The sequence below is a fragment of the Trachypithecus francoisi genome, unplaced genomic scaffold (assembly GCF_009764315.1).
Source record: "Trachypithecus francoisi isolate TF-2019V2 unplaced genomic scaffold, Tfra_2.0 Lachesis_group14, whole genome shotgun sequence".
NCBI classification, from domain to species: domain Eukaryota; kingdom Metazoa; phylum Chordata; class Mammalia; order Primates; family Cercopithecidae; genus Trachypithecus; species Trachypithecus francoisi.
This window is the reverse complement of record NW_022681459.1, coordinates 57,822,628-57,842,806: the sequence shown is the minus strand read 5'-3', so window position 1 is coordinate 57,842,806 and position 20,179 is coordinate 57,822,628. Positions and strand designations below refer to the sequence as shown.

General features: G+C 52.5%; 1 protein-coding gene across 5 annotated transcripts in view; it reads left to right on the top strand.

The window, feature by feature from the left end:
* The window catches only part of PARVB (parvin beta), a 144,028-nt gene that overhangs the window by 118,264 nt on the left and 5,585 nt on the right, over positions 1–20,179 (top strand). For 3 of the 5 annotated variants that reach the window (XM_033233677.1, XM_033233679.1, XM_033233675.1), the window contains 4 exons: positions 2,290–2,351; positions 5,218–5,286; positions 12,217–12,318; positions 16,595–16,667. In XM_033233677.1, the coding sequence (XP_033089568.1) occupies positions 2,290–2,351; positions 5,218–5,286; positions 12,217–12,318; positions 16,595–16,667 (306 nt within the window). The remainder of the gene's footprint in view (positions 1–2,289; positions 2,352–5,217; positions 5,287–12,216; positions 12,319–16,594; positions 16,668–20,179) is intronic. The other 2 variants (XM_033233678.1, XM_033233676.1) reach the window with 1 other exon arrangement.

The following is a 20,179-nucleotide window of genomic DNA, read 5'->3' as shown; positions in this document are numbered from 1 at the left end:
TACGGCAGTGCAGAATGCTTTCTGTCTCTTTCTCTCTCCCAGGTCAGGGTGGTCCCTGGGGAGGCCCCTGGGTACCCCTAGACAGGTGGGAGGAGCTTCCTACCCCACCCTCTTCCTGTCAAGCTGGGCTTCGCAGCTCCCAGGGCTGCTCCTTGGGTTGGGGTCCCAGCCTGGCTGGTAACAGAGGGTCCCTCCGCTGGACTCGAGCTTCTGAGCATGCTCTGCCCCCAGGAACCTGGAGGATGGAAGTTGGGGGCCCTAGGTCCCTTCCAAATGCCCTGAGTTCTGTGCCCTGGGTCCCCAGTGCCCATTTTCAGAGCCCCCGGCCCCTCCCTGCCATGTGGACTGTGTGACGTGATGCCGGTCCCCCGGGTCCAGGGGCGCAGCAGCCGGCGGAGAGGCCTCTGCGGCACCGATGCCTCCCTAAGTGGCTTGACTCTGCCAGCCCAGCGGTGGCCCAGCTAAATATACCCCGGCTGACGTCAAGCACTCTTCTGCTCCTGGGGTTTTTCTTAAGCTGCATTTATAGTTTGCGTATTGCTTTGTAAAGATTTCACTTTTTTTTTTTTGTTCCTTAGCAGACTGTCTTATTGAGTGTACTCTGACTTAGATGATTATGAAAATAACGTACAGCTGCTGCATTAGGAAGCTGGCATGTGTCCAGAGGCAGGGGCGTTTTGCTCAGTGTCAGTCTTTAGGTGAAGAAAACTTCCCTCCCCTGCCCCTAAACACGCACATACACACTCATGCTCACACATGTACACACATGCACACACATGTACACACACATGCACACACGTGTACACATACACTTTCCTTCTCTCCTTTCCACTTCATTTCTCACCACCACAAGGCCAAGGAAGAGGCTACCTGGGCTGGGCTGGGCCGGGGGATGTGAGCTGCCTCCTGGGGCCCAGACCGGGAGAAAGGGTCAGCATGCTTCCTCTGCGAGGAGGCCTGGCCAGTTTCTCTCCCTTGGCCTCTGGCTTACCTGGGCCTAACCCCTTTCTTCTCTTTCTGGGCTCTCTTTGTCTTTCTCCTAGGCCAGGGCGGTCCCTGAGGAGGCCCCCCTAGGCCACCCCCTACATGGGCAGGAGGAGCTTCCTACCCCCCCACTTCCTGTCAAGCTGGGCTCTGCAGCTCCCCAGCGCTGCTCCTTGGGTTGGGGCCCCAGCCTGGCTGGTAACAGAGGGTCCTTCCTATAGGCTCGGGCTTCTGAGCATGCTCTGCCCTCGGGAACCTGGAGGATGGAAGTTAGAGGATGGAAGTTACCAGCTGGCTGGTAACAGAGGGTCTCTCTGCTGGGCTTGGTCCTCTGAACATGCTTTGCCTCCAGGAACCAGAAGGATGGAAGTTAGGGGGCCCCGAGTCACTTCCAAATGCCCTCCTCCCCATCTCTTCTGCCTCGGCAGTGATGTCCTACAGCTCTGTGTCTGCCTGGAGACCTCAGCCTTCTGCTTGGGGTCCAAGTCTCTGTCCCATATGCCCCTATGGGACCCTCCCTCCATGGCAGCAGGTGCAGAGGCTGTGAGGCAGGTGTGCACCAGTGTCAGCGGGAGCAGCTGGGAGGCTGGTGGGTGGGGTGGAGTCAGGGAGGGTGCGTGTAGGAGAAGGATGCTGAGCCTGAGTGTCCCATGGCCTGGGGGAGAAAGGATGGATTTTATCAGAATGTCCCATGGCTCACAGGAGAGAGGATGAATTTTATTCTAAGCATGATAAGAAGGAGTTGGAGAGTTTTAGTTGTGGTGGGAATGGAGGGGGAACCAAATGATCCTGTTTGCACTTGGAAGGGTTCATTCTGCCTGCTGGGGAGAAGGGCTCAGGGGCCAGGAGTGGAGTAGGAGGCTGCAGCTGCTCCCAAGTGAGGGGCAGTGAGGCGTCACGGGGGAAGTGATGGGATTCACAGGCGACATTTGCCAGTAGACAAGGGAACAGGGAGAATTCAGGACACCTCAAGTCCTAGGACGTGGCGGGTGCAGATGCCAGGTGCTATCTGCGTGTTTCATATGAAAAGGTAAAAAGCAGGTGGAGGGGACCCTCTGCAGCCTCTAGTCCACGCTGCTCCGGTTGTTCCGAAGCGCACTTGCTCGCCTTGGTGTGGCCAGGACGGATCATCAGGGTCAGCCCTTTCGTGCTGGTAGGAATTGGAAGAATTCTAGGCAGATGTGAGAGTTGAGGCTGAACCCCCTGAGGGATCAGAAGCTGGCAGGTCCCCGGATGGCCCGGGATTAGGGCAGCACTGCAGGTTTCCATAAATGCTCCTTCGTGTCTCTCTTTGCATGTCTTCAGAGCGGGATGCTTTCGACACGCTGTTCGACCACGCCCCGGATAAGCTCAGCGTGGTGAAGAAGGTGAGCTATTGGTGGGATGTTGGATGTGCTCTCCCGTGGTTCGTGGCTTTTTGACAGCACAAATGCCTGCTGGGAAGAAGGTGGGAAAATGTTTGGAATCTCAGAAATGTTTGCCACATGGATTGAAATGTAATTACAGTCAAAAACGTAACCACAATGCATAAAATTAGCGCCTTTTAACTCAACATCGCTGCTCCCTGGGTATCTTCCTGCCCGCCCTCTCCACTTCTGTTAAATGAATTACCCAGCCAGCAGTTCTTTCTGACTCGAGGCCTTTTTTCAATGTGGAAATGTTTTTAAGCATGTCAGCCTGCTGCTCTTCCTGGCCTCATGACCATCTCCAGCCTGCCCAGTAAACACGCAGGCCTGTGCGGCTGAGCTGTGCCATTCATGGATTTGGCCCGTTTCCCTCCAGACGGAGAACGGGCCCTCACTAGCCCAGGCAGCCTGCTGGTCAATCTGTGGGTGGAAAAATCTCCAAGGCTCTGGAGTTGGGGGCGGGAGTGGTCAGTTTCTGGGGGATCTGCCAGGGAGGCTTGTTCCCCTCAAAAGGAACTGGGGCCCATTGGCTGCTCATTAACTTATCCGAGTGCCTGCAGGCATCCCGTTCAGGAGGCTGCTTCCCTCCTTCCCATGACATCGGAGGAGCGCTCATTTCTACCCATGGTGCAGGCGAGAGAGTTCTCCTTTGTCTAGGACAGCTCACCCAAACGGCTTTCTTAGTGCAGGACTTGTCAGAACCTTTCATAGGCTGACGTATACTGTACTTCTCCAAGAGGGAGCTTGGTAGGAAGCATTTTCCAAACTTGTTTGTTGAGAGTGGGCTTTATTTATCTATCAGTTTTGGGGTAGGACGCATTGTATTTCTGTGGAACCCTCTTTTGGAAAACGTTGGCCTGGGTTTGGACCACGAGATCATTCGTTCTTGGAAGCATTTTGCAAAAGGCTGTTGGAACTGTGCTAATGGTCCTTCTGGGACGAAGGTTTCTTAGCACTCTTGGGTGGTGAGGGATATACTAAGTGCCTCAGAGTCCCCCATCTCCACCCCATCACATGTGGTCCCCAAGGACCCTGACAGAACCGGTTCAGGGAGTGAATCAAATCCGGCTCCCGACTTATCAGCGGTGTGACCTCTGGTGAGGGGCGAGATTATACCCCCCAGCCTCAGTTTCCCCATCTTTCAAGTGGGGACAGAGATGTTACCCACCTTGCAGGTCCCTGTGAGGATAAACTGGGATTCTGTCTGTGCATGGGCTTAGCCTGCAGCGTGCGGTCACTGGTAGCATTGAGAATGGTGTGGCCTGAGGTTGCTTTCATCTCTCAGTGGATACCGTGTTGATTCATTCTGAGAAAGACACATTTTCGGCACTGGAGCCACCAGCAGGGAAGAAGACAGAATCCTTTGACTTGCCTGATAGCATCCCACTCCAGCCTGTCCCTTCCTCACCTCCACATTGCAAGTTTAGGTGTTTGTGGCTCTCTGTGCCCCAGAATGAAGTCAGGAGTCCCTGCCCACCTCTGCAGGTTTCTCCCTGGGTCGTCCCCTTCTACTCCTTCCCATCCCACTCACATGCAGCCACAGCCTGAAGACCCCAAAGGGTTTGCAGATGTGCCTGGGTACCCACTCGGCTCCCTCTCACCTTTCACTGGTCCACCCTCAGGTCCAGCTCCAATGCTCCCTCTCCATGGTCTTAACGGGGGTCCGCACACATCTCCTCTGTGGCTCATGAAATCTCCCCTACATTTCGTGTTTCCCTGCAGTACCATATCTCTTGATGTCTCCATCCCACCACTACATGCATATGGAGAATTACAGGCCCTTTGTTGGGGGCCGGGGGTGGAGCTCTCTGACTGTGTTTGTGTCCTTAGCACCAAGCAGCATGCCGGGCACATAGTAGCTGCTCAGTAAATTTGAGCAGAATGGGTAAGAAATCATATCATGAGCAGTGGTGGGTAGTATTGACTTGCCATCAAAGTTGGGTTTGGTCACTGAGGAATTACAGGTGACAGGTTTTAAGCCTGTGCAGGAGAGAAGCCAATGCCCCTTGGTACCTACATAATAGGGCCCAGAAAATCCCCATAGCCCAGAGAGATCGCCCTGGGTGGATCTCCCCATGTATTGCAAATCGATAGGCAGGCTGGGTGCGGTGGCTTACGCTTGTAATTTCAGCACTTTGGGAGGCCAAGGTGGGCAGATCACCTAAGGTCTGGAGTTCGAGACTAACCTGACCAACATGGAGAAACCCCATTTCTACTAAAAATACAAAATTAGCCGGGCTTGGTGACAAGGGCCTGTAATCCCAGCTACTTGGGAGGCTGAGGCAGGAGAATCGCTTGAACCGGGGAGGAGAAGGTTGAAGTGAGCTGAGATTGCGTCATTGCACTCCAGCCTGGGCAACAAGAGCGAAACTCTGTCTCAAAAAAAAAAAAAAAAAAAAAATCAGTAGGTGCGGCTGGAGGCAGCACTTCCGCTCAGTCTTCTGAGTGTGCCGTTTACCGTTCCAGGTCACATCTAAGATACATTTGCAAATGTAATGCTCCTCCCCTGGCAGTTTCATCTTTCTTAAGAGCAGGGAGTGCTCTCCAGTGTGATTGTTAAATATGGCACACGTGCACAGATTGGCATATGTGTGCATGGGTTGGTGAACAGAGACATGCGTAGCCAGGATAGATGTGGGCATTGTGCCATGAAAACTAGGGGCTATTGCCGGGATGTTGCGTTTGAAACATGGGCTTTTTATTTTAGCAAACAGGAGATGATGAAAGCGTTTCACAGAGCCGGGGCTGGCAAATGTCAAGCCTGCCCTCCAGATGGGACCCGCACGCGGGCCGTTCACGGCTCCTGTGTCTCTTTTGTTCTTGGCAGTCTCTCATCACTTTTGTGAACAAGCACCTGAACAAGCTGAATTTGGAGGTGACGGAACTGGAGACCCAGGTATGCGCTGCTTTGGCTGGAAGGATCCTTTGTCCGCCGCCGTTTTCAGTCAGCGTTTTGATCCCAGGTGGGGCGTGTGAACAAAGCTGGCGCCATTTTGTTCGTCTCACAAGGAATTCTCACGGTGCCGGCAGAAATAACCACCGCGGCCTTCTCAGCCCCTCTGTCTTCCTTTCCTGGGGCTGCCGCCACACAGCGCTACAAACCAAGTGGCTGAAATCAAGGTGGGGCCTGGGTGGATTCCCTCCAAGCCTGTGAGGAGGGGCTGTTCCTGGCCTCCCTCCCAGCTTCTGGGGTTTTGCTGGGATCTTTAGCATTCCTTGGCTTGTACATACATCACTCCCTTCTCTGCCTTCATCTTCATGTGGTGGTGTCCTTGTGTGTGTGTGTGTGTGTCTCTGTGTCCAAATGTCCCCCTTTTATCAGGACGTGGTCATGCTGGATTAGAGCCCACCTATGACTTCATCCCACCCTGACTGCATCTGTGTAAACCCTGTTTCCAGATATGGTCACATTCAGAGGTCCTGGTGATTAGGGTTCCACTGCATTTTTTTTTTTTTTTTTTAAGACAGAGTCTTGCTCTGTCACCCAGGCTGGAGTGCAGTGGTGTGATCTTGGCCCACTGCAACCTCCACCTCCCAGGTTCCAGCGATTTTCCTGCCTCAGCCTCCCGAGTAGCTGGGAATACCGGTGCATCCCATTGTGCCCAGCTAATTTTTGTATTTTTGATAGAGACAGGGTATCACCATGTTGGCCAGGATGGTCTCGATCTCTTGACCTCGTGATCTGCCTGCCTCAGCCTCCCAACCACTGTATCTTTTTTTGGGAGACACAAAACCCCAAAACACCTGGATGGTGTTATTCAACCCTTAACACCCTCCAGGGCTCCACCCCAGCCCACCACAGGGCCTTTGCACACTCAGTTCCTCCATCTAGAACATGCTGGCCCCTGTATCCTCTGCTCAGTGCTGCTGTCACACTGTGGCCAGGACCTAGCAAGTGTCCCCCTGGTAAGTATGTACAACACATTTCTTCTGCAATAAGTATATCAAGTCTACTCCCCCAGCCCCAACCACCACTCAAAGCTAAAGGAGCATCATTAAATTATGTTTTTGGGCACTCCGCGAGCATTAAAGACAAAATATAATTTTCCCAGGATTAGTGGGGTGCTTGAATGCAGAGGTTTTTGAGCTCTTAGTACAGACATCCCTAATGCACAGCTGATCCTTCTTACACCCCAGGGCGAATGCATTCATTCCCTTCTCTTTCTTTAACTTCTCTCATTTGCTTTTCTAATTAAAAAAGTAATTCAGGTTCATTGTAGAAATGTCTGAAAACGCAGATAAGCAAAACAAATAAAAATCACGTGTAATCCCGGCACCCGGAGATGACTGCACAGAGGGTTTTGTTCAGGCCTTTTCTTAACACGTACAGCAAGTCATAGACAGCGTGGGTCTGTATGTAAAGGCATCATGGTCTGTTTTTAATGTGTATAATCATTTGTGTTTCATTGGCCAACACATTTATTATTTTCTGCAGTTTGCAAATGTTGCACATTTAGCCTCAGATTATTTTCTGTTTGAGATGTTAGCACCCCAGAACCAGCTGAGGTGAAAAGTAAAAAACCTCCTTTTTCCTTTTCTGGGACCTCCCCCTTCAGACTCTCCAAGGGCGGCTAACTGCAGTTCATGGTTGGATGTGTATTTTTCTAGATATTTTCTTTTTCTTTCTTTCTTTCTTTTGAGACAGAGTCTCGCTTTATTGCCCAGGCTGGAGTGCAGTGGCGCAATCTCAGTTCACTGCAACCTCCGCCTCCTGGGTTCAAGCAATTCTCCTGCCTCAGCCTCCTGAGTAGCTGGGACTACAGGTGTGCACCACCATGCCCAGCTAATTTTTTTGCATTTTTTAGTACAGACGGGTTTCACCATGTTGGTCAGGCTGGTCTCGCACTCCTGACCTAGTGATCTGCCTGCCTCGGCCTCCCAAAGTGTTGGGATTACAGGCGTGAGCCACATTTTCTATGCACAAATGTATTTTTCTAAATAATGTGGATCTTACTGTCCACTGTTCTCTAATGTGTTTTGTGTCACTAAATACACTGTGGGCATCTTTTGGTGTAAGAGAAAGAGTGTGTGTGTGTGTTTGTGTGTGTGTTTCTGTCTGATCCTTTTTCCCTTGCTCGATCTATTGGTCTATCTATATTTTGTCACTTTTAATGGGAAGTGTATCTCATCAGCGGGAAGGCTGCACTGCACCTCATTAAACCAGTGCCTCGCGACTGGATGTTTTTCTGCTCCTGTAAATAGCAGTGCAGAGAGCATCTTTGTGCAGGCTGTCTGTGCTCGTGCCTGCTTTCTCGGGATAAAAGCCTAGAAGTGGAGTCATTAGAGCGAAGCCTGTACCGCACACTTTGAAGGCCCAGGAAGATTTGCTGTGTGGGGACCCCTGCTACTATCACAGGGCGTGTGAGGGGCGCTGCTCCTCCACATCCGTGCTGGCTGTCCCCACAGCCCTTCTCAGGGGTGTCTGCACATCAGTATTAGCAGCGGAGCCTCTTACGTTGAGACTGTAAAATTTAATTTGTATTTATTTTTATTTACTCAGTATCTTCATTTTTTCCCCTATTAATCACACTATAGAGAGTCTTAAAAGTACATTTAACCACTGGCCCACCAGAAAAGGACACTGGCCACAGAAATGCAGGGATTTTTGTTTTGTTTTGTTGCAAAGGAATTTGGGTATTTTTATAAATACCATATACATTTATGAAGACTGTAAATCATTCACGTCTGATGCCCTGGGAGTCGGAGAGGCCCTGGTTTAATTTCTTCAATTTCTGTTTGTGTGTGTGTGTGTGTGTGTGTGGTTTATGTAGTCTGTGTGGTGTATGTGTGTGTGGTTTATGTAGTCGTGTGTGTATGTATGGTTTATGTAGTCTTCTGTGTGTGTGTGGTTTATGTAGTCTTGTATGTGTGTGTGTGGTTTAGTCTGTGTGGTGTGTGCGTATGTGTGTGGTTTATGTAGTCTTTGTGTGTGTGTGTGGTTTATGTAGTCTGTGGTGTATGTGTGTGTGGTTTATGTAGTCTTGTGTGTGTGTGTGGTTTATGTAGTCTGTATGGTGTGTGTGTGTGGTTTATGTAGACTGGTCTGTGTGTGGTTTATGCAGTCTGTGTGTGTGTATGTGCGTGGTTTACATAGTCTGGTGTGATTGTGTGTGTGTGTGTGTGGTTTTTGTAGTCTGTCTGGTGTGTGTGTGGTTTATGCAGTCTGTGTGTGTGTGTATGTGTGTGGTTTACGTAGTCTGGTGTGATTGTGTGTGTGTGGTTTTTGTAGTCTGTATGGTGTGTGTGTGTGTGTGGTTACGTAGTCTGTGTGTGGTGTGTGTGGTTTATGCAGTCTGTGTGTGTGTTTGTGCGTGGTTTACGTAGTCTGGTGTGATGTGTGTGTGTGTGTCGTTTTTGTAGTCTGGTGTGTGTGTGGTTTATGCAGTCTGTGTGTGTGTGTATGTGTGTGGTTTACGTAGTCTGGTGTGATTCTGTGTGTGTGGTTTTTGTAGTCTGTATGGTGTGTGTGTGTGTGTGTGTGGTTACGTAGTCTGTGTGTGGTGTGTGTGGTTTATGCAGTCTGTGTGTGTGTGTGTATGTGTGTGGTTTACATAGTTTGGTGTGATGTGTGTGTGCATGTGTGGTTTTTGTAGTCTGTGTGGTGTGTGTGTGTGTTTTCCCTCCTTTTCCAAACCATTCTTATGTTGTGGACAGCGTCCTAGCTCTGTGATGGTGAGTGAGCTCCTCAGCCTCCCTGAGCTTCTGTCCACAGGATTAAACTGGAGGCGATGGGCAGTATGAGGACCGAGTGAGACAGCACGCTGAGATCAAGTGGGCAGGGCTCGGCAGGGGTTAGCACTGCGGATGAGGAGGTGGTGGTGGGGCCTCGGGGCCTCCGTGGGGGATTCTGCTCCCTGCTGAGCTACACAGCAGGTTGCTGAGCGAGGGCACTGCCCTGGGCGCTTGTGAAAGTGGAGGGTCACCGCTCACAGCTGGGCCCCCCGGCCCTGCCCTCTCTGTGTGGCTGTCCTCCTTCCTGTGACCCCGTGTGCTGGGACAGTGAGGAGACACCACAGAAAGAAGAAAAGACTCAGTGGGCTCAGGGCCTGCGGGTGCAGCGACGTGGCCACCCCAGACCTCCTGGGGAGAGGTATGGGGTGGTGCCTTCATTCATGCGGCAGCTTCCGTTCCCTGAAAGTGAGTCCACGGAGACGCGGACATGCTGGCTCAGTGTTGTTCTTCTGGGAAAATGCCAGCACACTTGACCAGGGTGCTGTGGGCATGAAGCTTCCGTGTGGAGACACACTTAAAAGAATTCTTCAGGCCGGGCACGGTGGCTCAAGCCTGTAATCCCAGCACTTTGGGAGGCCGAGACGGGCGGATCACAAGGTCAGGAGATCGAGACCATCTGGCTAACACGGTGAAACCCCGTCTCTACTAAAAAATACAAAAAACTAGCCAGGCGAGGTGGCGGGCACCTGTAGTCCCAGCTACTCGGGAGGCTGAGGCAGGAGAATGGTGTGAACCCGGGAGGCGGAGCTTGCAGTGAGCTGAGATCTGGCCACTGCACTCCAGCCTGGGCGACAGAGCCAGACTCCGTTTCAAAAAAAAAAAAAAAAGAATTCTTCAAACCCATCCGATCTCCTTAATGAGAGGAGTGGCTGGCTGCTTCGTGGTGTGGAAGGCCGAGGGCATGTGACATGGAGGTCAAGTGCCATTTACCCATCAACTGACAGCGCGTTGAATTCGGGGCCCAGACCCTGTCCTGAGTCCCTTGAGGGACTATTGTCTGCTGGCACTTGCTTTATGCTTTACAGCTCTAGCTGCAGCTCCCCCTGCTAACGGCCAGGGCTTCTGATATTGAATGTTTGTGATTTTGACTTCTCATCTTTATTTTATTTTATTTTTTAATTTATTTTTTGAGATGAAATTTCGCTCCTGTTGCCCAGGCTGGAGTGCAATGGCATGATCTCAGCTCACTGCAACCTTCACCTCCCAGGTTCAAGCGATTCTCCTGCCTCAACCTCCCGAGTAGCTGGGATTACAGACATGCGCCACCATACCCGCTAATTTTTGTATTTTTAGTAGAGACAGGGTTTCACCATGTTGGTCAGGCTGGTCTTGAATTCCTGACCTCATGATCCACCCACGTCAGCCACCCAAAGTGCTAGGATTATAGGTGTGAGTCACCTCGCCTGGAAATTTTTAATTTTAATTAATTGTTTTAAAAATTCAAATGTAAGAATTCTGGAGATTGTTTATACAACAATGTGAATGCACCTAACATGATTGAACTGGACACTTACAAGTAGTTAAGATGGTAAATGTTATGGTATATTTTACCACAATTTAAAGAGAAAGGTCAGCATAAGCGAGACACGAAAAGACAAATGGATATGAGCTTCCACTTACGTGAGATACCCAGAGGAGTCAAATTCGTAGAGATGGAGAGCAGATTGATTGGTGGTTCTCAGGGGCTGGGGGGAGGGTAGAATGGTGGGGGGACAGAGTCTCACTTTGGGAACATGAAGAAGTTCTGGAGATGGGGGTGGTGAGGGTGGTCCAACAGTGAGGATGTACTTAATGCTACTGACTTGTGCACTTGCACACGGTTAAGATGGTACATTTCAGCTTATGTATATTTTATCACAATAAAAAGTAAGTTAGTGGCCGGGTGCGGTGGCTCACACCTGTAATCCCAGCGCTTTGGGAGGCTGAGGTGGGTGGATCATGAGGTCAGGAGATCGAGACCATCCTGGCTAACGCGGTGAAACCCTGTCTCTACTAAAAATACAAAAAAATTAGCCGGGTGTGGTGACGGGCGCCTATAGTCCCAGCGACTTGGGAGGGAGGCTGAGGCAGGAGAATGGCATAAACCCGGGAGGCGGAGCTTGCAGTGAGCCGAGATCACGCCACTGCACTGAAGCCTGGGCGACAGAGTGAGACTCCATCTCAAAAAAGAAAAAAAAGTTAGCAACATTCAAACAAAAACCTTTTAATTTAAATAGCTGCATGAGGCCATTGGCTACCATGTTGAAAGCAGCTCTAGATCCCTGGAGGCTGGGGCCGCACTCACTGTAGTCTCTGCTGCAAGACAGAGTGGTGAGGGCCACCAGGTCCTGGCTCTGCACCCTGCAGAGTTGAATGAATCTTTCCAGCAGCTGATGCTGATGGAGCACTCACGTGTGCCAGGTGCTCCCTGCCTGCCATCTCACTGTGTCTTCATGACAGCCCTGAGTGATGGGAGTCAGTACTATCCCTGGGGTCAGCAGTGGGGGACAGTTCCAGAGGCACGGTCCTAGCCAGGCAGCTGCACTCAGCTCCACACACTCGTCATTTTTGGTCTTTGCAGTGCCCCATGTGTGAGAGCCCACCTCTCCTTTTGCTTTTTTCTAGATTAGGAGCCAGGTCTCAAAAGACTTCACGTTCAGGCCTTCACTTGATTCCTGATTCTCCTGCCTAAAGTGAGAGCAGGGATGGATTGCTTTACTAGAAAATATTTCCAACTGGGTGCAGTGGCTCACACCTGTAATCCCAGTACTTTGGGAGGCTGAGGCAAGCAGATCACTTGAGCCCAGGAATTTGAGACCAACCTGGGCAACATGGCGAAACCCTGTCTCTACAAAAAATACAAAAATTAACTGGGTGCAATGGTGTGTGCCTGTAGTCCCAGCTACTTGGGAGGCTGAGGAGGGAGAATCGCTTCAGGGAGGATCACCTGAGCCTGGGAGGTCGAGGCTGCAGTGAGCCTTGATTGCATCAGTGCACTCCAACCTGGGTGACAGAGTGAGACCCTGTCTCAGGAGACAAATATATGCCTCCCTTGAGTTTGTGCAAAGCATTTGCCAACTCCCTGCCCGGAAACATCACAAGTCTTTCTCTGCAGTTTGCAGATGGCGTGTACCTGGTTCTGCTCATGGGCCTTCTGGAAGGCTACTTTGTTCCTCTCCACAACTTCTACCTGACTCCGGAAAGCTTCGATCAGAAGGTATGTGCCTGGTCTCCGTCCTTGGTAGTGGCTCAAGAAATGCTCATTGAAATGCAGAGCATAGAATATCCCAGCAGCTCTTTCTGCAGCCTGGCTGCATTCTTCAAAAAGGAAAAATTGCACAAGTGATATTGCAATTAGGTGTAACTCTCAGCAAAAGAAATAAGAAGCCCATCAGGCGTCCACAACACATCTGAGTTTTGTTTGCCACATTTTCTTTGGGGTCTTTTTCATGGGGCCATGTAGTTTTTAATAATTGTGGTCACATCCTTCCCCCATTCTGCCACAGCTCCAGCACCTGTGGTTTTCTCTGCTGCTTCCCAAGCTTCCCAAATACCATCTCCAGTGGCGGCACAAAGTTCCAAGGATGGTTCTGTTACCAGCGTCTTCCCATTCCCCGTTCTCGGGCAGTCAACTTGAATGTGTTTCTATTTTTTTCCCAACAGAAACAACAGAACATCTTTTTGATATAGATTTTTTTTCATTCCTGTGGATTGTTTTCTTAGAAAAATTTCTCTAATAGGGTCATTTGGGTCATTCCTTTCAATCTGGGCTGGCCCACGCCACCCGGTCCCGCTGTCCCTGCCCTTGTGCGCGGGCCCCTCCCTGCTGTCTGCCCTCTGTCCAGGGCTTCCCGCAGTCAAGCCTCTCACAGCAGTGTTTAGTGCATTGCCTTTAAAAACTTGGCCATGGATGGTCTATGTTGCTTTGGATTCATGGGCATCTGTCATTTTATTTTCCCGAAGTGTTAGACCCATGAGTCAGGGAGGCAGACAATGTAAGCTGGTGGCGGCAGCCAGAGAAATAGCAGAAATGGGGCCAGTGTTTATCAATCTGCCCACTTCTGGCACATTGCAGTCTGTTTGCTTGTGGCCAAATGTTGTTCCTGTCTTGCATGCTGAGATGGAATCAGGACAGATTAGAGAGGTCTTGGCACATGGAGTCCATGTTGAGAGAGAGAGAGTGAGAGAGAGAGAGCGAGAGAGCAAGAGGGAGCGCAGAGGGAACGAGCAGAATTGTGCAGAACTCACCAGGAAACATGGGTGCCTGTGCTGTCATCCTGGAAACGAAAGGGCAGACCATCCAGCGAAGAAGCGTATGCATTTCCAGGCCCCGACGTGGCTGGTTGCAGACACATTGTTTTGGAGAGAGCTTTTCTTTGTTCAAGTTAATAAGAACACTGGTGAGAACAGTGAGTTTAGCCAGGAGACCTAGAGCTGGTTTCTTTCCAAGACAAGGCTTTGTACAAATGTCAGAGGTATCATCTCCTGGGCCCTGGCCTTCTTCCCTTTGAAACTGGGATGAAAGTCTTTGACAATTGCTGCCCTGGCCTGTGAGGCTTGAGGAGGCTTGAGTCATCCGCCTTCCCCTCTGAATCGGAGCGAGGAAGGGAAGGCTATTTTCAGGTATAGCACGCAGCACACCATTCATCCTGTTCACTCAGGAGAAAGAGCCTGGGGTGGTGGCGTGGCTCTGCGGGCGGCTGGAGCACTCTCCTTCGGAGGGTGGGAGGATGTCAGTAGTTCCTCCTCCTCCAGCCCCTGCCTTTTTTCCCTTTCTCCTCATGGCAGCTGCTGGCAAAGTCTTTGTGAGCCCTTAGTATTTATTATCTACCTTGTAGTCTTCACAACCCCTGCTGTGGAGGACTCACCCACTTCAGGCTGGGCCCAGCACCCGTGTGCTCAAAACTGCTTGCAGATGGGACGTTGGTGACATCCCCTGCTAATGTCTCCTTTAGGCTGAGACCCCAAGGTGCGTTTGCTCTGGCTCTGGGAATCCTTACAGCTGCTCTGTATTTTTGGAGGAGGGACTGAGGTTCAGTGAGCAAAACCAGAGATGCGTCGTGAGTTGCTGTCCCTGTGGGTAGTGATGACTTATGGTTTTAAACAATTGCATTGGATTTAAAAAATACCACACTGGACAGCTCAGGGCCTGTACGCTCATGCCCCGTGAGCTACCTCAGACGCATAAGTGTGGCCTTCGTGTTTTTGTTGCAAAGCCACTGTTTGAGTCTTACTCTGCAGTGGCCGCATGCTGAGCACCTTGCACCCATCGGTCATCATTTTGGGAGACTCTGCAGGTTCCTTGTCTCTGTGGAGTGGGGTATATCCTGAAGACTTGGAGATCGCTCCTAGAAGACACGCGTTGCTTCCCCGTCAGCATTACTGGACGAGGACAGGGAATCTCGGGAAGGCTTAGAGACCAGCCCAGGGTTGCATGGCCAGCAAGGGCAGAGCCAGGAGGGTCGACTCCTATTCCAGAACCCTCTATTCTTTCCTCACCTGGCCAGGTTGACTAAAACCTTTTGAATTACAGAGAGAAGGGATTTCTGCCCATGTGGCTGGCTCAAAGCAGGTGTGTATATGGCCTGATCTCCGCTGGGCCTTGGGGGCTCCCACTGCAGTCACGGCTGGGGTGAGCAGTCCCCAGGCCTCACCAGGAGCTGCATGCTGGGTATCCAGGGGCCTGGGCTCACACTTCTCTGCCGGGCAGGAATGAGGGCTGGGGGCGGAGGCATGGCCCTGAGAGATAACAGGCATGGGAGGGTGGCAATTTCCTGCCTGGCATTTCCTCAGCCTGAGAAGAAAGCAGAAGGAAAATCTCACTTCAAAACCAGTTACTGTGGGGCCAAGTGGCTGCAGAGCAGTGAGGCTTGGAAGGGGCTTTGCTCTCCCCTTAAACTGTTCTCTCATGAGGCAGCGGTGACCACCTCGTCACCTGATGACACTGTCCAGCGGTCTCTGAGTGTCTCTGTGTGTCACGCATCTCACCCCCAGCTCCTCCTAAGCATCCGCTCCCTCTGCGCGGAAGAGGATTCCTCAGGCTTAAGAGGTGCACGGGAGAGGCACATAAAAAGACCAGTCCCAATTGGTGCTGACTTTTACAATGGAGAAGAATCTTTTCTTTTTGTTTTATTTTATTTTATTTTTTTTTATTTTTATTTTTTTGAGGCGGAGTCTCGCTCTGTCGCCCGGGCTGGAGTGCAGTGGCCAGATCTCAGCTCACTGCAAGCTCCGCCTCCCAGGTTTACGCCATTCTCCTGCCTCAGCCTCCCGAGTAGCTGGGACTACAGGCGCCCGCCACCTCGCCTGGCTAGTTTTTGTATTTTTAGTAGAGACGGGGTTTCACAGTGTTAGCCAGGATGGTCTCGATCTCCTGACCTTGTGATCCGCCCATCTCGGCCTCCCAAAGTGCTGGGATTACAGGCTTGAGCCACCATGCCCGGCCTCTGAGTGGTCTTTAAACACAGCCCAGAAGGCTGTTATTTTAAACCTATTCAGCCATCATTAGGAGAATAAAAGCTTCAAGTACACTTGGGGGCTGAGGAGTAATAGACCCTTTAATTTCAGGGGAAGTCATGGTCGGGGGGAGGTGGCCACCTTTCTGCAGCTCCAACAGGACAAAGGCCCTGCCGGCTGACGCTTGCAGCCACCATGGGTCTGACTTCCGTTCTGACCGGCCCACTGTCCCTACTCAGTGCTGGGGCCCTCCCTCCCCTGAAGGCACCTCATCCTGCAGAGAGACACACTGCCCTTCCTGAGGCAGTGCCCAGGCCTGCATGCCTCTGCACGGGATTCATCCTCTCTGGGCCTCGGTTTCCCTGTCTGTAAAATGGGGTCACTGTGGGCCAGGTGCGGTGGCTTATGCCTGTAATCCCAGCACTTTGGGAGGCTGAGGTGGGTGGATCACTTGAGTCCAAGAGTTAGAGACTAGCCTGGCCAACATGGGAAAACCTGTCTCTAAAAAAAATAAAAATAATGCAAAAATTAGCCGGGCACAGTGGTGCGTGCCTATAGTCCCAACTACTGGGGTAACTGAGGCGAGAAGATGGCTTGAGCCTGGGAGGCGGAGATTGCAGTGAGCCGAGATCTCGCCACTGTGCACTAGCCTATGCTCTAGACCCTGTCTCAACAAAAGTAAGTAAATAGATAAAATGGGGTCACTGTGACTTCTCATCATGTGGCTGGCATCTGGGGCAGAGCAGGCTCTTGGTGGCCGTGAGCCTTCGAGAGCAGACCGGGCACCTCATCCTTCCATCTCTCAGCCCAGATCACCAGTGTGAGGGGTGAGAACCGCCTAGTGAGTGCATGTGACTCTCTGCAGACTTGCTCACCCATCTCTGCCCACCCTGTGGCCTGCCCCAGGCTCACTGGGTCCTTGTGGACGTCAGCGTTGCAGAGGCTCGGTCCTGTCCATGCTGGCTGTCCTCCAGCAGTGGGCAGTGGGTGGGAATGACTGTTGGACCCCAACACTGACCCACCTGCTTCCTTGGCAGGTCCATAATGTATCCTTCGCCTTTGAGCTGATGCTGGACGGAGGCCTCAAGAAACCCAAGGCTCGTCCTGAAGGTAATGCCCCTGGGTCAGGTTCCCCCGGGAGGGTTGCACATAGAGGGGAAGAAAAGCGGGTCCTAGAAGTGGCTGGAAGACTGGCGTGTTGTTCCTCAGATGGGCCCCACGTCTCTGGCTCTGGGGCAAGGGTCTGCCAACCTCAACTCCTCAATCTCCTCATTTTGGGAACCAGGAGGACTTCGCTAGTAGAGCTGGCAGTGCCGGTTCTTTAATAACCACTTGACGTTGAAGGACGTGGCCTCTGCCCACGGACCTCAGGATTAAGTGTGTCTCTAGCTGGCCACTCAGGCTGGAAATGCAGCTTTGTGCCCTGAGAAGATATTAAAAGCTTACTCAAATTTAATGACTATTGGGGTGGAGGTCCCCTGATGCTCAGCCGAAGGCAGTGCTTGGGAGCAGGGACTTGGCACTCTCCTGCTCTGCGTGGGTTGGAGCTGGAGGCAGAAGGCTAGCAGAGCTGGGGTGGGCGGTCACTTCCCTGTCCCCACCTGGCTCCTGTGCCAAGTTACCTATAGGAGGACCCTCTAAGCTGAGTGAGCATCAGAATTCCTGGGAAGGCTTCTTCATAGGTGCTTGGGGACAGCCAGGCTCAGCAGAACGTGGGTGGCACTGCCTGTGAACCCTGCTGGAAAGTTACAGGGCGGAGTTGAATATTAAAGGCTTTGACAAGTCCTGTATGAAGACATCTCTTTGCCTCCATCAAAACCTTTGCCGTGCAGGAGAAGCCCACAGAACTCAGACACTATGGGTTAGTGCCCGTGGGCCCCCCCTTTGACCATGGCCCCCTACCTAGCCCTGCTCCCTCTCCTGAGTCCCCCATGGCAGTATATGAGTTGGGGGTCCATGATGCTTCCTGCACCTGTTGACAGCATCTGCTCAACGGCGGGCTTTGTTGAGTTCCCAGAATAGCTAGAAAATGGATCCTGGCTGAGACAGGAGAATGGCGGGAACCCGGGAGGCGGAGCTTGCAGTGAGCTGAGATCCGGCCACTGCACTCCAGCCTGGGCAACAGAGCAAGACTCCGTCTCAAAAAAAAAAAAAGAAAATGGATCCTGTCCCTTCCATCCACCCACCACAGCCTCTGCCTCCTGCCAGTCCACGCAGAAGGCTCCTGGCCGGTCCCTTCCTGCCTGTTCATCCTCCTCTCAGAGTTTCACAGGACAATTTCACACCCTCCTGTCTCATTGTGTGTGTGGCTGTTTATTCTTTTTTGTTTTGAGACAGAGTCTCACTCTGTAACCCAGGCTGGAGTGCAGTGGTGTGATCACAGCTCACTGCAACCTCTGCCTCTTGGGTTCATACCATCCTCCCACCTCAGCCTCTCGAGTAGCTGGGACTAAGGTGCATACCACCATGCCCGGCTAATTTTTTAACTTTTCTTTTTTGTAAAGACAAGGTCTCACTATGTTGCCCAGACTGGTCTCGAACTTCTGGGCTCAAGCGATTCGCCTGCCTCCCATTACAGGCGCAAGCGCCCGTGCCTGGCCTTATTTATTGTTTATTGTCCCTCCCTCCCCACTAGAATGGAAGCCTCAAGGGAGCAGGGCTTTGTCCGCTGCATGCCGGTGCTGAGAACAGTGCCTGGCCTGGAAACCGCTCGACAGCACAGGATCAAAGCACACGTCCAGCAGGGAGTGTGGCAAGCTGCTGCCCGTAGAGGCCGGCCCGGCCTGGGTCTCTGGGACTCCTTGTTGCTGCTGCCCCTCAGCCCTTTTGTTGCTGCGAGGCAGGGCATGAGGGAGTGGCTAGGGGCCCGAGGGATGCTGCTTTGCCTCTCCCCAGCTGTGTGTCTTCGGACAGGTTACTTTGCCTTTCTGTGCCAGGGCCTCCTCCTCATCTGTGTAGGGGAGTGACGACGGCACCTGCCTCCGTGCGTCTCATGGGGTCGCTGGGGGGGTGCGTCACACAGGACTTGTCAGAGCCTTCAGTGTGCGACTCTGCTCTGTAACTTTCCAGCAGGGCTCCCGGGCAGTGCCACCCACGTGCTGCTGAGCCTGACTGCCCCTGAGCACCTATTCGGCTCAAGTGAGCTGCTCCTCTGAGCAGTGCAAGAGGGTCCTGCCCATGGAACACGCCAGGTCCCTGCTGATGGTGGCTGCTAGCTCAGCGTTCGTGTCTGATGGGTTGCACACTGTCAGGGAGGAGAAATCCTTGCTCATGTCCGCTGTGGGCTTGGCTGGGGCTTCCTTTGATTTCCTGTAGCCTAAAGCCTGGGCCCTATCTGCAGCACGGGCTGCTCCCCCGTACCCTCAGAAGAACCCCTGGCAGCCCTTGGCCTCTACGCTGCTGAGGGAGCCCTGGTTGTTTGTCCTCCCCAAACCCCCGACCTTTTTTTTTTTTTTTTTTTTCTGAGACAGTCTTGCTTTGTCACCCAGGCTGGAGCACAGTGGCACGATCCCAGCTCACTGCAGTCTCCTCCTCCCGGGTTCAAGCAATTGTCTTGCCTCAGCTTCCCGAGTAGCTGGGATTACAGGCACCCACCACCACGCCCAGATAATTTTTGTATTTTTAGTAGAGACGTGGTTTCGCCATGTTGGCCAGGCTGGTCTTGAACTCCTGACCTCAGGTGATCCACCTGCCTCGGCCTCGCAAAGTGCTGGGATTACAGGTGTGAGCCATCGCGCCCAACGCTTTGTCCCCTTTTTGAGGAGTGAGGCAGGAGCCTGTCCAGAGGCCAAGATATCCTCTGACAGGCCGGTCTCCGAGCAGGGGGTTTGCCCCTGATCCCAGATGTGTTTTCTACGTATCTGCCACTGGACAGCACATTAGGGAACCCACCACAGACACGAGGAAACCAGACCAGAGGCAGAGGCACCACCGGCCCAGGGCAAATAGCAGGTTCTGCAGCCTCAGGCAGGGTCCCTCAGGTATCCCAGGGCCTCTGTCCAGCCCAGGCAGGGGACAGAGCTGGTCTGCAGTGCTCATTAGCACCTTCACTGGGCCAGCACTGGGTAGGGGCCAAGCCGCAGAGATTTATGAGACGGGGTCCCTGCTGGGCCTCTTTATTTTGTGGCTGATGCAATGAATGAGAGATTTTTCCTTCTTCATTCAAAACCATCTGGGGAGCAAGAATCAGGAGGTAACAGAGATGAGAATGACATGGAGACTGCAGCGCAGTGGCTGTGGTCTCCCTGACGCCCTCCTCCAAGCTAGGCAGACTTACCTGGGTACCCAGGGCTGGTGGGGAGGGAGGCAGTGGCTGTGACCTCCTCCCCTGCGGGCCTGAGACTGCCCTGTTGGTCCCCACTGGGCATGTCTCATGCCCCCTGCACATGGGTGGGTCTGAAGAGCCAGGCCCACACCTGGTTCCCCAGGCCCCCAGCTCCGATGGGCATCCTGGCCCCCTACCCCCTTGCAGGGACCTGGCGGAGACTCCAGTGGGGTCCCCGACCCTGCCCGTAAGGAGGCCCCTTGCCTGGGAGAAGGGCTTGTGGCTCACTCGAAATTCACAGAGCTGAGTGCCGGAGCTGGATGGTGGGCTGGGTGTTTGGGGAGCACAGAGGGACTGA